An 18,318-nucleotide genomic window follows, 5' to 3' on the forward strand; every position below is an offset into this window, starting at 1 on the left:
TTTATAACAGAGCGGCGTAAATTAAAGCAAGCGATAATCATACTTTAAAACGCTGAGCCGGCGGTGGCCTGGCAACTAAAACTATAAACGCTTTCTTTTCTGCGCATGCGCTGGAAAATAGGGGGAACCCTAGAAGGTTCAGAAAAAACGAGAACATGCGCGAAAGTTTAAAACGCGCATGCGTCGCTATCTGGACTGAGACGCGGGCAGTGCTGCTGGTTGGGGGGAGAAACGGGCGAGAGAATGTGCGCGAAAGACAGTAATGCGCATGCGTCATGGGAAGGTGGTGGAAACGTGCATGCGCGGAACAAAACATCCGGCGGCATTTGGTAAGCGCGCCGTTGAGGACGACGAAGCGGCAAGGTGGCGGCGAGTGGCGCGCATGCGTGCTTTGGCATCTGACTTAAGGGGATGGTGGAAGAAAAGGGGGGGTGAGTATTTTGCTGCGTCACCAGCTGCCTGGAAGCTGCCGTTGCTGGAGAAGGAGCGAGCGAGAGAGAGCGCGCGCGCGCGGCATTGTGGGTAACAGGCCTCAGCCTTTCAGCCCCGAGGACGAGCCGCTGCCGCTCCTACCGCCACCGCTGCTGCTCCCACCGCCGCCCTGCCACCACCTCGTCCTTGCCGGGAGACCTTCAGTCCCGCTTTCGTTTTTCCGGCCGGAGCCCTTGGAGAGACGGAGAAAGAGGAAGGAGCACGAGTCGGAGCCGCTGTCGCTGCTAACATCGCTCGCCATGTGAGTGAGTGAGGCAGGCCGGGAACGGTCAAACTGGCTTCGGACGATCCCTGGCGTGTGGCAGCGGGTAGATGAATGTGTGTTATCTGGGAACGTAAAAATCGTTCTCTCACACACACCACCACCCATGCTTTTATTGAGCGTAGATCTGGGGGAGCGGGTGTGTAGATGGCTAGTGTTTAATGATGCAGCGGTGAGAGAAAGGTGGCCTAACGTGGGGTTTTCTATGGGATACGACGCAGTTTTTCCTTCGTTTTTCTTCTTCCTTCAGAGCCTGGGCTTCGCTTCCTTAAATCTGTAGGAGAAAAGTGCCTCTGTGCGCGTGCGGAGTGCACTTCCTTCGCCACTGTTTTAACGACGACCTCGCCACCATCATCGGCTCCAGCTTAACCGACCTTTTTTTCCCCTTCCCTTAATCTATACCGAAATTACGAGCTAGTTGGTTCTTGTTGGAGCGTCCAAAATCCTGAGAAAGTGGAGATCCAGAAATTGGTTGTGTTATGTAATATCTGGGATATAAGAACTAAAGTATGTGCTAGTAATATTGGGAGGAAAATGGTTACTTGTCTAAACGGGGGCGGGCGGAGTGAGGCTGGAAGTTACTCGTAGGGAAGAGCTATAAAGCAGCTTTTATTTTAGGAGCTAGGAGGGCAAGGTCATAAAGGAGACAAGATTTCTGAGAAGGGAGGGAATAGTGCAGCGAAGGAGATCAAAATGTGAATGAAATAATGTGAAGTTCTTGGGGTTTAGTGGGATGGATTGGAAGTTAGAACATAACTCATTTTTCCCTGTTTCTTACTGTAGTGGAGTAGGCATGTTTAAGCGTGGGAATAAGACTTGTGGCTTGTAAAAGGAGGAATAATGGAGGCCAGGCTGAAAAATGTGCTTATACATACTGAAGGGAAAAAAATCCCTTGAGCAATAGTGAAAGAGATAAAACAAAAGGCAAATCCTTTTTACTGTTGCCAGGAGTGCTAATATGGTAAATACATAATATCTAAGAAGTGAGAGTATATAGAAGATGAGCTGCAGTGTTGATAAGAATCTTGAAGTAAATTGTGAATCTTTTTGAATCTGAGTTTTTTTGCTCTCAGAACAGTCTGTTCCTGAGATGATGAAAACATACCTAGCCTTTTAGATTCTTTGGAGAGGTTCAAAGGGCTTGCCAATATAAAAATTTCTAATGTTTTTTGTCAGGTTACTGGCAACATCTAGTTAACCTTGGTTTATTTCAAAAAGCTAAATAGAATCAAACCTGGTTAGTACTAAATATGTATGTGTGTGCCTTTGAGTCAGGGTCAATTCCTGGCAACTGCCTGGACCACTAGGATATACCAAAATTGTACACTAGATGGGAAAATTTAAAAAAAATCCTGGAAGAAGACAATCACAGACCATTTCCATAATGCTCCCAAGAAAATTACATGGGCATGTTCATGGGGTCATCAAGAATTGAGTTATACTTGAAGGATACTTTATTGTAATGTCTTAAAGTTATATCATAGTTTTGATTTTGCTCAGGTTTTGCTGTGACATAATCTTATTATTTAGACTTAATCATTTTCATTTTTCCTGTAGGTGTAAGAAGGGAGGCCTCACCTTCCAAGTGCTCTCTGGTTAATTTATTTTCTAATCATAGAATAGCAGCTTTATTCCAGGCTGAAAGTGGAATAAAAGTGGAATTCAATTTGGCACAAAACAGTTGTGGGAAGCAAAGTTCCAGGAGAGAATATTTTGTACAGGTGAAGACTTTCAGCAGCCGCTGAGACAATTATGATAGACTCCCAGTCAAAAATCCACATTGGACTGCTTTCTTGTTTGCCTGTTAACCAAACTAGTTTGGAAAGAGCAGTTGCTCTGCATTAATGATTTAGAAGCATTTAGAAATGTCCTCCTTAAATGCTAGTATTGGCACATGTTATTGGGCTAAATGATAGGGTGCATCCACACAATTTTTGTGTGAAGATTTTTGTATGCTCACTTGTAGAATATATTGCTGTTGCTTGATTGGAGAGTGAAGTTCAGCTCATTCAAGCCAGAAAGTTTTTTAAAGAAATACTGTATTTGACAAAATCATTTCTAAAAGGGAAATGAAGAATAGGTGACAAGAATGCAAAATGCTGCTTGCTCTGCAGGGGTAATGTGGAATTAAATACAGGTAGTCCCCAGTTTAAGAATAAGTTCCGTTCCCAAGGTGTACCCTTAAGTCGAACTTTTATGTAAGTCAGAACAGTATTATTGTATAATATTGTATGAGTAGTATTGTGTATTTAACTTGAATTTTGCTACAATAGGCTCTGTTCTTAACTATGGGTAGTCTGTAACCTGGGTCTTCTTAACCCTGGGACTACCCCTATACTGCTTCAAGATGGTTCTGTGAAATTATATCTGGAAGATTAAAGAGATTGAGGCATTTTGGCTCAATACATTCGTACTGGCCTTGACCATTTGTTTGCTGTTTGTGCCACTCTCAAATAATGTTTAATTTTATTGATCTCTGGTGAAAACAGGATCTACATCCACATAATTGTGCTCACTATTGTTTAAACATCTGTGTCTGAGTTGCAAGCTCATATACTCATACTACCTCCTCCCTGAAAATGTTTTGATTCAGCCTTCTCCAACCTGGTTATCTTAAGTGTGTGAACTTCAGCTCCCAGAGTTCTTGGCAATAGCCATGCTGACAGGGGAATTCCGGAAATTGAAGTCCACATAGCTGAAGGGAGACTATGTTGAAGAAGGCTGTGATTTATTCCCTTTTTGGTTTGATAAACCAGTGTGTGCTACATTTGAGTTGTATAAACTGTTTTGCATAAACCTTTGTCTCGAAATAGAATTGCAAGCCATTTTCAAACTCTGGTCTTCAATCATGTTTTGTGGGTAATGTATTATTCATTTATTTATATTTCAAATTTGGTCACCACCCATCTCATTAGGAAGGGACTCTGGGCAGTTATGCAAACCATAGTTTGTATGATTAAGATGTAGTGGCAAGTTACATGTTGACCATATCAAAAGGTGAAGATGAGAATTGGAGCTTTTGGGAAGGTGCATATCAACAGCTCAACAACTTTTAATTTTTATAACTTTTAGAATATGTTTTAATTATCAAATCATATATGCAGTTAACTCACAAATTATATTTTATTTTTCTTAATTGCTGCTCTTTATGTGATGGTGTTGTAGGTAACTATACATTTGGGGCTAACTCTGCAGTCCATACATCCATACATAAGTTTCACATAGCTATGCTTACCCACTTAAAACTTCCCTAAAGGTAAAGGTAAACTAACTCCCATAGTTGATAATTGAAATCACCAGCAGTTATGTAGGACTTGTATATGGATCTGGAGTCCTTAATGGAAAACACATGAAATCATTAGCTGCTGTCATATAATGCTGTCAGGAACTTAGTTTAGAAATGGGATGCTCCTGCAGTATTGTACATACTTGTGGCTTTAAGGACATGGAGTATCTGTCCACAAAATCATACCCCAATGTTATATGTGTCAAGAGTTGGAAATGCACAGCTAGTAAGAAAATGGAACATGCTGTGGTTTCACACATTCCCTTCCCTGTTACACATGCATCACATCTGTTTATTGTTGCATTGAATTGCAGCTAAATCTTTAGTGCTAGGTACTCCAGAATGAAATAGAGCCCAGTGTATACCAATTTCAGTGATAATTATAGGATGGTGAGAATATATATACACAAAAGGGCAGTTCTGTCATTATATAAGAAGTTGAAAGTATGGCAATAAGAGGCAGAAGAGAGTGTATTTCAGTAGTCCTTAACAGTACTTACATTGAAGTACTGTTCTTAGAACATAACAGGATGAAAAGTAACCATTCACTTCTTTGAGGCTTAATTGTGGATTACACCTATTTCTTGCCATTTGTTTTTATATAAGATTGTTGCTTGGTAGTTTGTTCCAATCTTCCTCTAACTGAATTTCAGCTGACCAAATTTAATGTTCTGGTTTATTTGATGTGAATACTTATATCATTGTTGCAAGAATAATTGCAGTAATCACCTAGAGTTCTTAACCATACTGAATGCAGGTCCAAACATCTAAAACTGCTACTTAGCTATGTACAGTCTGGTGCTTTAAAATCCAGGAAATGAGCTCAATACATACACAACTACTGTGAAATATATTCTTTTTTTGTTATTTTGTAGTTAGATTTGTTAAATTGAATCTTGAGGACACAATAGGTCATAAACTGTTTCCTATGCTATGTAAGGCATAAACCAAAATAATTCCTTTCTGGCACAGTGATGTTGAATCTGAATCAAATAGCAGCACATGCATTTCTGGCACTTGGTTGGTACATCAATTATATTCCTGCCATTTACATCTATTCAGTATCTACAGTGGGCTTAATTGTCTTGTATTTTTAAATCCCATTTGAGTGCTTAAAAATGCTTTATATAAGAAAGTCATTTTTGAACCATTTTGGAAAATCATCTCACTGAAGAACATCAGTAATGTTAGATAAGCTTTCAAAAAAAAAAGCTTGTTGCTATTGTCTTCCCTTGCAGTATACATCTATAAGAAAATGTGTGTTCATATAGAATGAGAGCAGAGTCTAACAACTCAGGAAAAAAATCCATATGCTCTAACTGTTCACTTCAGAGCAGGTTTCAGAAACTTCTACAATGTATAGATAATTCAGTGAGAAAAAGGGTAATGTAAATTAAACAATTTCGTGATGCAGATATCAAAAAACTGAAATTGTATACTTTTATGGCATCTATGAACATCATACATTTCTATAAGCTAACTCTGATTGTCAGTTGTAACCTGAAAGGCTTTGGCATGCAAAGAGTAGAAATCTTTGCCAAGAAAATTTGAGGGTGTACTTTGCAATATTGAAAATTACATGTTTTTGCCAAATAAATGTTTTTTTAGTACTGATTTTTTTGCAATCAGTTCTGGATTTCTTTTAGTATTGGGGAAATTTTATTATGCATCTGGTTGACTGCAATTCATGAAGAGGGCAGTAGGATTTCTTAAAGATAAAAGTTTACTTGATGATCAGGGGAAGTATATTGCTTGTCTGTGATGGTAGCAGTTGATTTAAAGATTAGGCTTATATAACCTGAAACATTAAAACACCTACCATACTCTAAGCCCAATTTGAACTGACCTAAATTCTTAGTAATTTGAAATAAAAATATGCCAGTTTGCAGTCCAGTTGTTTTTTGAGGCCTTAAGTATTTTTTCCTGTTTATACTTATGATAATATGTTCTTTAAAAGCTATTCCAGGGGCTTAAATACATTCTACCTTTTTTCAGGCCTGAGCCATCTTAGCTAAAATGAGAATAATTAATAAAACTTTAAATTACAGTTACACTTTAAAAAATGCTTTACTAGAACAGTAAGTTTAAATAGACAAGGTTTGTATAGTTTTGTAAGATATAAATTCTTGAGCACAGAACTAAATCTTTGAAAAACCTGAAGGGAACTTGCTTCAAACTTTGTTCCAATTCTGAGTATACCTAAAAAACAAGCAAAAACTTACTTGTGTGGATATAACATTAAGGCACAATTGGTGAAAATTCTGCCTATCGTTCACTATTTTCCCTGCTTGGTTCTTCCTGCTAAACCAACCAAAGTTAATGAGGAGGCAAACATTTCCTTTTACATCTAAGATTGGACTTTCACTAGTTTTTCCCTTCCCAAATCAGGAATGAGAAATCAAATTCAAATGTAACTTCAGTCTCTAGTTGTAGGGTGCAACAATCACAAGAATTCAAGCATAGTGGAAAGGTTTTGCTTCTGAGAAGAAATAAGCAATGTGACTGGGCAACATGTAGCATGAACAGTAAGCCAAATTTTACAGTAATTCTGGATTATTATATTTGAACACCACTACTGTGTAGATTACAGGAAATTCTGTAAACACTCTACAATCAAAATAGCCTTTTTAAAAAATTCCTCATATGTCTTTTGAAGAGCATCCATGTACATGTGTTATAGAAAAGAAGTAATGAGTGAAAATCAGCCACTCTGGAATTGAACAGATTTTTTTTTTTTTCGTCTGGAAATTCCAGACTCAAGAATCTTCCCAGAAAAAGAAAATGCACCCTTAGTCTCAAGGTAATGATTTAGTTGCTGCATCTCAGGGTCAACATGAAGTATTCAGCTTGATGTAAACTCAGCAAAAGAGGATGTAATGTATGCTGCCTTTTGATAGCTCATTGCTTTGATTGCAGCAGTTATCTTGATGTGCTGGCTTTGCCTTTGTTTATATCAAGACCATGGCAACAGAACTTGGCTATGTGCTGTGGCTTCAACAACTTCTGTTCAACAGAGCTTGTGTGTTACGAATTTGTGATGATCTGTATTTTTGCTTCCTATTCTACAATATTCAGTATGTGATGGTATAATTGGTCTCCTGGGCAGAACTCAGGATCCCATGTGTGACTCCTTTATGAGCATGGCAATAATCCACTCCTAAAAGTATTTGCACACATGTTCTTATGAGAACTGGTACATTAATGCAAGGATTGTTCAAATCATTGCCATGCATTTGCTTTATTGTGGAAACCAGAAGATCTGTCACTTCATGTGAATCACAACAGTATGAATGTTAAGGAATGCTCCATCTCTCACTAGCAGGAATTGTGCTGCAGTCCTAGAGCACTCTCGTGTGGAGTTTCTGTGAATCAAGAATATGATCATATGTGGAATCCTTGGTGCTCTCTGAGCTTGGTTGTTTGCTTGCAGACATTTTATTACCTAGCTAGGTAACATCAGTGCTGGTGGGTGGGGTTTGCCCCCTATTTATGTACAGTAGCTTGCCTTGCCAGCATTAATGAGGATAGGGTTTTCTCCTTAGTAGTTCCTTGATTAGGGTATTGTTTTCTGCTTGATCGCTTGTCTGGTGTTAATCCCTGCTTACCTGGGTGTTGGCTACTGGAAAGGATGTGTTATGGTCTTTTTGTTTCCTTCTTAGCTATTTTATTGTCTCTTGAATGGTGTGTAAATGCGGTTTATCTCTATGTGTAGCCATCAATACCACTGAGCCATCAAGGTACGTTCAGCCATCAATAGACACATAGGGTTCCCATAATTGTATGCTCTAGAAAACTAAGACACACAGAGAATTTGTATGCAGTCTTAATTTCATGTAAAAAATGGGAGAGCAACCAAAAAAAAAACCAATAGGGCTGTGTAAAAAGAACTAAGGGGGGGAAACACTTGAAAAATAGCAGCTTTAGCAGTCAATATTGTATGATATTACTTTGTCAGATGGTTGTTAGATATTTATATTTATTAATTTAATTCTCAAATTATTTTTAGGCAGCCTGCTTCAGCAAAGTGGTATGACCGAAGGGATTACGTCTTTATTGAATTTTGTGTTGAAGACAGTAAAGATGTTAATGTAAAATTTGAGAAAGCCAAACTTACATTCACGTAAGTAAACTATATTTATTTCATTAAATTTATTATAGCTACCCACTCCAAAAGACTGAAAGCTGAGCATGAACAGCATTGATATGAATAAATTGGCTCTTTTGTTGATATTGAGAGTACTTGATTTTTATTTTCTTGCAGTTGTCTTGGAGGAAATGATAACTTCAAGCATTTAAATGAAATTGATCTTTATAATTCTATTGATCCAAATGTAAGTTGTCTTCCTTTTTCTATCATTACTTAAGTTTTAACATGTCAAAAAACACTGTTGTAACTTGTTAGTCAGCCAAGGCTATGGTTAAGTAGAAATGCTAAGCTGCCAAATTTTCATCCTTATTGATTATTTGTTTATTCTCATTTGTATAATGCCAAATTTTTTAAAAAGCTCATTATGCATACCTGCTTGTTTGTAAAATTCCAAGAATTGTGTTACCACAAGGAGTATGTGCCTGCATATTTGCTTTTCTTTTTATGGCTGGCCCCCCCCCCAAAAAAAAGTGTTTCCAGGGCACTTTGGTTAGGAACCCTTTCATTGATGCACTTGATTTAGTATGTCTTCTTCACCTGATGGTGACTAATTACAGATTGTATGATTATTTTATTGGGAAAGGATTATTAGTGGATGTCTTTGTTACACTGAGTAATATACACTAAAAACTGTTTTGGGGTTCATTAGATGGATTTAGCAGATCAGGTGCTTCTATACAATTGGAAACACATATTTAGTTCCTTACCTACTTATGTGTTTCCAATTGCATATTCTTATATTTATGCATTTGCATTGTTTTTATTGTACCATACTGTGGGCTGGGAGCGATGTGATTGAATACTCTTTCATATTAAAACGATCCTTTCTATTTCCAGAAAATCCATGTAATGGCAAATCATAAGAAAAAAGCAGGAATATGGGGGTGGGGGGCATTTAATTGGGTAAATCTGAATTCTAATGTAATATAGCCAAGGAATAGCTTTACTCTATCTCCTGTTGTAAGAATTAGACATACATTGATCATAAAAGAATTTTTTAAACTTTTTTAGGAATCCAAGCATAAAAGAACAGACAGATCTGTTTTATGTTGTTTACGAAAAGGAGAATCCGGCCAGTCATGGCCACGGTTAACAAAAGAGAGAGCAAAGGTAAAAACTGTTTCACTGTACCATTTTGTATCAGTCTTTCTCAAACTATTAAAATAGGCCCCTCTTCTAAACATGTTTTCCATTATGAATACCCAACCCAGCACTATATGTTGGGATATGTCTAAAATGGAAAATGTATTTTAATTAAGCTTGGAACAGAACAGCTAAGTTTCAAAATTAAAAATCCTTCAACAATTTATTATTTTTAAAAACCCAAATCTGCTATCCCCTGTTTTCGGCAGTTTCTTCCTTAAATAAAACACCTAGGCTCTTGGCAAATGCATTAACGTAGGACAAAGAGAACTAATATCACCATTATTTCAGTTAGCACATAGTAGTTAAAACAATGTAGGAGCTATATCTCCATTGCTCCTGGGAAGGAAAAGCTAAAGAAACACCCCAGCTAGTCAAATTGTAATCTTTCCTTTGATTAAAATTAATTTACAGTGCAGCTGTGCTGCTTGAAAGCCTATATATCTATATTAATATATAGAGTCTTATGGCACAATACAGTAGCAGCAACAATAAACCAGTACCTTCCCCAAGCTCTACAATCAGCCAGCCTAACACATTTTGAAAAAAGTTGTGGTATAGAACTCAGTCAGCAGAAAGTAAATGCCATAAGCTCAGTACAGGTTAAAAAGAGTAGAGTTTGCTTACTGACAATTCCATAGTGATAATCTTCAATCTTGGATATTTTTAAAAGTACTTTGGAAATTCAGAAAAGGGCATGGGAATATGCATAGAGTAAACCCCATCCAGTAGAACAAACCAGTTTAAACCAACAGTTCACCCTGAAGCTCAGCATCAATAAGATACAAGAATATACAGCGAGTGCACGTTGACAAAGCTCAATAAATCAACCAGATCAATATCTTTGCATTTACACAACCTCAAAGTGTGTGAGAGAGAGAGAAGTATTACCTCCCTGGGAAATAAAACACAGCACAACACGTGAAGCACCCGTGTTTTGTTTCGACTCAGAACATTTGAAACAGTTGTTTTGAGATTAGAACATTTAGCACAGTTACTGTACATCTGTCATATACATGTTCATTCCATGTCTTTTACAAGCAGTCACATGTACACCATCATTTCTTGCATGTTCAATGAATTTGTGATGCATATTCAACATTTCATTCTATAAGAAATAGACTGGGTGGTCTCTGTTCTAATTCTTCTTTTGCTTACTTGTTAAACATATTTGTAAGCATAAATGTTGATGCAGACCTTTTTAGGCTGCCATTCCCCAAATCAGATTGAAATTATGAATATTAAGGGAATTATGATACAATGGGGAAAACATGAATAAGACTTCTACGCTATTGCATGGAACTGTGGGGGAAATCTAGTCCCAGTTTTATGCTGGTAGACCTGTTCTAGTCAGCAAAGTGGAAAGGAGGTGATTTTGTTTCCCTTTTCCTCTTAGTTTTCCTAAGGATGGAAAACTCTTTATCAGTAGAATAGAAGCAGAGAAGCACTTTTCCATTTGAAGGTTCCTAAGCTTCTCACATTATTTAACATGATGGCTTGATTACATGCTGCTTGAATTACATGTTTACTTTCTATATCCATAGCTCAATTGGCTCAGTGTGGACTTTAACAACTGGAAAGACTGGGAAGATGATTCTGATGAAGATATGTCCAATTTTGATCGCTTTTCTGAAGTAAGTGAAATATTTTGTGTAGGAAGGTGATGGCAACATGGTCCCAATGAGTGATGGATTGGCTATAATGCTGCTGCAGAGCATTTAGTGTATTTGTAACACAGAATGTTTTATTAAAAAAAAAAAGTGGGGGGGAACTGAAGAGATCTCATGAAATTTCACATAAGAATGCCAGTTTCTCAAGAATTCACTTTTTTGTGTGAGATTTTAGCCATTTATGTGTGCCATCGTGTGATAGAGCTTGGCACCTGAAAATAGTGCTTAATTGGATGGCTTAATTGGCACTATTATTGATGGTAAAGTTCTAATTCTTGGTGTGGCAAGGAGCAAAAAACCATCTTGCTTTAAGTTGCTTAAGTCCAAAATAACAATATGAAACCTCACTGAACATTATTTCTTTTGTAATTAGATGATGAACAACATGGGTGGTGATGAAGATGTAGATTTGCCAGAAGTAGATGGAGCAGATGATGTGAGTAACTTTTTGTAAGGTATACTTCACCTTAAGTATTACTATGGGTGTTGATAACACTGTGTAAACAGGCATAGGAATTTGTATTATTCTACTAGAAACGTCTGTTGGAAATGTATGTCTAAACTTCATTTGGTACAAAGGTGACATTTGCACATACTGTAGTCTTAAATTTGATGTCAAAAGTGCTGTGCATATAATTAAACTTGAGTCTTGTTTGGGCCCTGGAAGACTACAGATGTCTAGAGACTTGCCTATGGAGGCCCAGAGGCCCACAGAATAATTTTTCAGGTCTGGTGCTATATGGCTTTTTAAAGCACTACACTGACTTTACTTGCTGATTTTGTCTCTTTTTGTTACAGGATTCACCAGATAGTGATGATGAAAGTAAGTTGATAGTTTTGGGGCATTTATTTGCCATATTATACATCTAGTAAAATTAAGAAAATACCAGGAATTTGTGAATATTTACTGGTTTGTCTCTCCCATACCTCATCCTTTTTATTTCAATCAAGGATAGTTAATAAAAGTTGCCACTGAAGGTAATTTTCTTAGAAAAAGTTTCCTTTGTACATAAGGCGACTCATGTATCTCTCAAGGATTTTGTTTACCCAACTGTATTTTAATTGTTTGCTCTGTCATTGGGATGGATTTTGCAAATGGGATAGCTGATTCCATACTTCTGTGAAATTTCAGCAGGTGGTAGGATTTAATATTTGGAATATACTAGGAAAGCTACTTTGGGAAGTGAAATTATTCAGGCCTTTTTAGCTTACAACCAGTATTTTGGAAACCAGATAGTGGCAATAAGGTCTGAGGTAATATGACATTTTGGCCAGTTTATCACTGTAGCTTTGAATTCCTCATTCACCACTGATCCAGGATCCAGTAGTCTTAAGCATGAAGGTTAAGGCCCAGCAGGAAATCTGTTTGTAGTAAGAAAACAATATCTGACAAGGTTTTATTTAAATGTAATCATTTCTATTGCTGAGGTCTCCTTATAAAATTGGTTACAAATCCTTAAGTGCTACAGTTAGTTATTTTCAGTTTTCCTGTGGCTGTTGACACTTCATGGACAGAGATACTACTTGAGGCTTACATTCTACATCAGCCTTGCCCAACATGCCAGCCATGCCCTGCTTGCTAGGGATTTTGAGAGTGGATATCATACATATGGAGGATACCAGGTTAGACAAGGCTGTTTACACAGTAATAAGTTACTTGCTGTGAATTGGAATCTATTTCACCTCCTATAAGAAGTTTTCCTATTTTATTTACAAATGTTTAGCAAGCTCTTTTCCTAATAACCTGGTAGATTCTCTTGTTATTGGGTACCTTGTATCCAAATGGTAGAATTCTCTTTTCACCGCTAATTTCTCTTCCCTCAATATTTTACACGGGGTTCGCTTTCTTTTTTCGAGTTGTGGTTTAGCAGAAGTGGTAACATAAATGATTTTGTATTACCCATCAGTGTAATATACCTTTTGAACTTGTCAGAGTAATATATTGCCCGTATAAAATCTACAAGGGCCTATAAATACAGCCTTTGGTTTCTTGGTAGCCTCTCTTTGCATTTGCTTACCAATCTTTTCTCCTTCCCAGCCCCCAGTCCTGTGTAATAAGGGAAAGGATTACTGTGTCTTGTGCTGTGATTAGAAAATATAAAACATTGTGGGACATTGCCATTATGTATCCAGACTGTAGTACATTTGGGAAATGGAGTATGCAATTGGCATATTCCTCATCAAGGGTAGTAATCCAGATATTTGTGAAAGCTATCATACCTTTGTATATTCTAGCTTAACTATAAAATGGCGTATTGTCACATTTTTGGCGGTTGTATTGAAAGTTATGGCTGTTTTTCTTTACAATAATTAGACTATTGCTATAAGCAACAATCAATTATCTTTTCTTCTTTTTTCCTCAGAAATGCCAGACCTGGAGTAAAAGAAACTGACAGATGTTGGGGTTTGGGGAAAGACTTCATCACAACATTTCATAATTGAGATAAGAATTCCTGAGTTGATAGCTCTAAAGACAGAAAATGCATCCTTTAATTCATCTTCAACCTGTTTTAAGCAGCTTCATTGATTGGTGCATACCATTGTTCAGGGCAGTCTTAAGCTATGTGAGGCAATAATGTTAGCATGAAAGTTTTCCAGACTTCCAAAAAAGGAACAACAAAAACCCAACCACACAAATATTTGAGGTGTAGGCAGTCAAAACAGTTGCAATAAAAGGGTTTATAATGCCTCTTTGCCTCATCGTAAGATGTTACAATGGGTAAACTCAATTTACATGAAGTGGTAAATGTATACTTTCCCCCTCATATTGTGGACTGCAGACAACTCAAGTTTCAGATTTTGTGGCTGGAACAGAACTGGCTGAAGCAATGTTCTAATTGGCTTTTGAAATTTAAGCTGGTAACATGCTGTACCTCCAGGGGTATCTTCAGGGTATGTTCCACTAATGTTTAATGCTTTTCACTTTGTTGTATTTAATCACTAGTTAGTGTTCAAAATATCCTAGGTAAAACTAGCAACCCCTTTAAAACTTAAAATGGGTGAAGCCTGTACACTTGGTTGTTTGATCCTCAGAGCTCATGGATCTCTTACTATGGAGAAGGGAGCCTGTACGTTGTTGCTTATCAATCTGTACATTTAGACCAAATTGTATTTGCACTGTTGGTATGAAAGCGAGTGACAAAATGTTAATACACTATTGGATCTTTTGTTTTTTGACCAGCTTATGATAAGCCTGAAAACCTCAATTTGTGTTCAAAGCAGTGGGGATTTTTTAATGTCTACATTATTTCTAATAAACTGTTGAAGACTCCATGGCTGTCAACTGTCTGGCTGGCTGTAACTTCATGTATTCTTACTATTTGTTGGAATGAAGTACTTTATTTCTAGTTGGAATAATAGTATAGGATTGTTCAACTGTTTGAAGGAGGGGGGAAAATTAATATTCCCAAGCAATTCCCCTTAAACAAAATCGGACCTGTAAGTTTTGAATACTGATAGCAATTTAAAGGAAGTGTTGTGATTTGACTAAAATAAAAAATGGTCATCCCTTAAAATGTTGAGCTTCTGCATTTCACACCTGATTTCTGCAATACTTATTTTTTTAAATGAGTATATGTGACTGCAGTTTGACCACAAGAGTTCATTGAAGAATATTTCAATATAGACTCTAATACTGAACAGAGCATTTCTAAAGAGCATTTCTAAAGGTGTTTTTCAGTACACTCCTCTCCCCAAAGATCTTGTCATATGCTCTTCCCAGTTTCATATTTTGGTTAACGTATTTGGTGTTTTCAGTTAAATTGTAATCCTATCTGCATTTTATGGAGGTCAAACAAAGGTATTTGGGAATAAAATTACTTGGAAATCAAGGGGGAAGTCCTGTCTTTTCAGCTGGATTTGTTTTCATTTCATAGTCAGTCTTGAACGTAGAGTTGACTCAAGTCATACCTCTGCTTGACAAGCTGGCAAATAAAGTTCTATCCTGGACAAAGAGATCCTTCCATTGCAACACAAGCAAATTAAGCAAGAAACTTCTAACCAGAATTTTGTATTTTTTGAGAACTGAGAATTGAACAAGTTAGAAAATTAAATTGTGGATCAGAGCTGTTTATATTATCTTAGTTTCAAGGTAACTAGTTTCCTGATCTGGGTAAAACGGGATGTTTTGCTAGATTTAGTGTGCTTGTACCAAGGGTGGAATAAACAGGCTGCATCTACAGGTAAAAAGGACAATAAAAATATTTCACATCTCATTTGGGTAGGTACCATGTAAGCAGAGCTTATAAATGGTTTCACTTATAAATGGTTAATTGACAAATGCCTTTTATCAATACCGAACATGCTGCTGTTAGTTCCTGTGAGCGCTGGACAGTAGTTGGGTTCACAGACAACTAGTGGCAGGCAGTCATCTGAATAGAAGATGCACGACACTGCTGGTTACCACAATTACAGCTGTACCCATAGGCTAGTTTAAACAAAATTGCCCCATGCAGCCTGGTCTTGCAATCGCCATGGGCAGCAGGTTTACAAATCAGCCACTCTTGGGGCAGTAGCCCCAGTCTATTTACACTTACCCAATTAATGCTTAAGCGGGACAAGAAGACATTCCTTCCTTGGACAAAATTGTCAAAAGTTGTTTATGTTGGCTTTAGTATTTTGAACTCAGTATCTATGCATGTTTAAGAGCAAAATCATTCATTAGGTTTTTAAACCTTTTTTTTAAAGAAGTGTCAAAACTTGCCAGAAGAGGAACGTCTTACTCTACAGAGAGCATAGCAGATCTTGGCTGATCCTGAAAAGCTATCTGGTTTAATATTGAATGGAAGACCACCAGCAAATCCCAAGGGAAGCTTTTAAAAATCTAGAAAAAAGCAATGGAAAACCACTTCCATGCTATTGCCAAGAAAACTGGATGCACCCATGGTGTTGAGCTCAGCCTGAAGAATTTTGAGAGTCACTTGTATTCCGCAAGGCAAATTGTTCCACAATGTTGGAGCAGCTGTGTAGAAGTCTTTTATATGTTACTAACTGTATCTTCATTATAGGAGAGGTACAGAGAAGAGTCTCAGATTTCAGCAAGCAAATAGATTGGCATGGGAGGAGGAAATGCCTCAAGCTTCCTGGATCCAAACTATTTAGGGTTTTAAACAAGCACAATACTTTGAACTGTGCCAAGCTCCTAGTCATCCAGTCCAGATGTTGCAGGCTAGGGCAATGTCATTCCATGGGAGCATATTCACTAACATATTTGCTTTTATCCCCTGGATCAACAGTTCCTAAAGACTTCAAAAACAGAATCAAGCAGTGTGCTCTGTAGTTCAGTCTTGATACAAGTACTGTATACTTTAGCATAGTCAGATCTGAATTCCTCAGAAATAAAGGCCTCTTCTCATGGTCTTCTAGCAAAATCCTGAAATCTTACGTTGCAGATCTGGCTGTTCAAGGGGAATACAATCCTATCCAAAGATTCCGTCTTTTCAGCTACAGATTCCTTTAACTGCTGGATTCTCAGACAGCTCATCTTCCCTTCCAAGCACTAGCCTAGAACCCCAGCAGACACATTTGGAACTCCATGTGCCATGGGCTGTCTCTGAAAATGGTTGCTATGGGGAATGTCCATTCAAAATGGATGCCATAGCATTCATAGCCAATTTCAAAGCAACCGTTTCACTGAAGAATTAATGACTTTAACCAAAAACTAACCAGAAGTGGTGGTTCGAGGCCCAAAATGCAAAGTACTCCTTTGAACCCAAACTTCCTCAGAATTTCCCCTGACTCTGCTTCCTAGCATGCGTCAACTCAGCCCACTCACTTCTCTTTCAGGTTCATTGACTAGCGCATTCTTGTGCTCACACACACACACCTATTGTGTTCATGCTGTAACACAAGTTTAGAAAAATCCTCTCCGTTCTTCCCTCATGCCTCCCTAATCCCACCCACTGCGAAACAACTGACTTCCTCAAATTTCTCCTTCCCCTCCAAGCCCATCTCTCACTTCCCCTACTCTAGAAGCAGTCTGCAAATATCTAAAAGAAAGCCTAGTGCAAGAGATAGCAATGGTCCTGTTTAGTGGTGTTCCCAGAGGGGGAGTCAAAACAGGCAAGATTGTCATGATCCCACCCCTATTCTACATGCATCAATATTGCACACACATACAAAGGGATATACAACTGGTGACTTATCGTTTTGGACACCCCCACCCCCCCTCAGATGCCACCAGCAGAGGCATCTGGAGAGGGAAAGATGGCACCTTTGTGATGACATGCAAATGCCATGTCTTACATAGTTGTGTCAGTCATACTGTAAATAAAGCCAGTTTTTGCATGATGTTATCGTGTGCATGTTGTCATTTTGACATCATGGTTTATTACAAGGTTGGGGTTAGGGTTAGGCTGGACTAGAGCTATAAGAGCTCTTGTGGGAAAGCTAGTTCTCACATGATCAGAAATAAACAACCTGATATAAGATTGGACAAGGACCTGATGAAGAGTTTACTTCCCACCCAAAAGAACTTGGCTTCAGTTTGGGGTGAGAGAACTCTCAACATTGTTATCAATACAGCTTGCTTATGATACACAACAGTTGCTGGAATTCTTTTGTAATGGTTTCATCGTTTGGCTACAATAAATCTTTTCATTTGTATCCCTTGTATCCTGAGAAGTATATTTTAGCAATGTTTTCCCTTATTAATTAAGGAAGGCCTGACACCTTCCAATTCATAGCTTCTTCGACCTCCAGCAAGCTCTATGTATTCTGAGAAGGGATGATAAGGACTACACTCCGATCTTTCTGGTGGAGGGCAACAGGTTTGGAAAGGGTGATAAAGAAGACCATGCTGTAATTTAGTAAGTTCACGCTACGCTACCAGGCACACTTATTTAAGCGTAAACCCACTGAAACACTTGCAAAGAAGCTTTACTTCCAAATAAACATGCATAGGTTTGGATTTGTCAGCCCCACTAGTTATGCCACACCAGGAAATCAATGCACAGGAAGGCTAGACAGCCACTGAGATTGGCTATAGTAACAGAATCTGGGAAGTCTGATTCTGCTGTACCTCCTCTTCCTCCTCCTCCTCCTCCTCCTCCTCCTCCCTCAGTGAATCAGGGAGGTGTCTGCCTGAGCTGCTTCTGAACATTATCTTGTTTCCCAGAGCTTAAAAAAATGTTTCAGCCCCCTTTGCTTTGGTAATGGATCCTGCATATTTCCGTCAATGTCATCTCCTTTACTCTCTACAGGATTGCACATTTAAATCTAACAGATGTTGTTTTAAAAAAGGAATAGGAAACAAAAGGATGTATTCCCCAGTTGTGCTCAGTCACAATATTATGACTTTTTGTGGAATTAAACATATTTG

The 18,318-nt window shown here is 38.0% G+C and overlaps 1 protein-coding gene across 1 annotated transcript; it reads left to right on the forward strand.

The window, feature by feature from the left end:
- The first annotated feature begins 369 nt into the window (after window positions 1-369).
- Window positions 370-13,689, forward strand: PTGES3 (prostaglandin E synthase 3). Its single transcript, XM_007421239.4, has 8 exons — window positions 370-733; window positions 8,047-8,160; window positions 8,302-8,371; window positions 9,199-9,297; window positions 10,875-10,964; window positions 11,374-11,436; window positions 11,799-11,823; window positions 13,364-13,689. Coding segments are annotated over exons 1-8 (483 nt in total). The 5' UTR covers window positions 370-731; the 3' UTR covers window positions 13,384-13,689.
- The last annotated feature ends 4,629 nt before the right edge of the window (window positions 13,690-18,318 follow it).

Source organism: Python bivittatus, unplaced genomic scaffold (assembly GCF_059951505.1).
Source record: "Python bivittatus isolate LINGU-HERP-01145 unplaced genomic scaffold, Pbiv_v1 ctg000220_np1212, whole genome shotgun sequence".
Taxonomy (NCBI): Eukaryota; Metazoa; Chordata; class Lepidosauria; order Squamata; family Pythonidae; genus Python; species Python bivittatus.

What these genes read in the sequence shown, in the direction of transcription:
- PTGES3 (XM_007421239.4), top strand. An exon ending in AAAGCCAAACTTACATTCAC is followed by an intron (nt 8,161 to 8,301) that starts GTAAGTAAACTA and finishes ATTTTCTTGCAG; the next exon opens with TTGTCTTGGAGGAAATGATA. An exon ending in ACCAGATAGTGATGATGAAA is followed by an intron (nt 11,824 to 13,363) that starts GTAAGTTGATAG and finishes TTTTTTCCTCAG; the next exon opens with AAATGCCAGACCTGGAGTAA.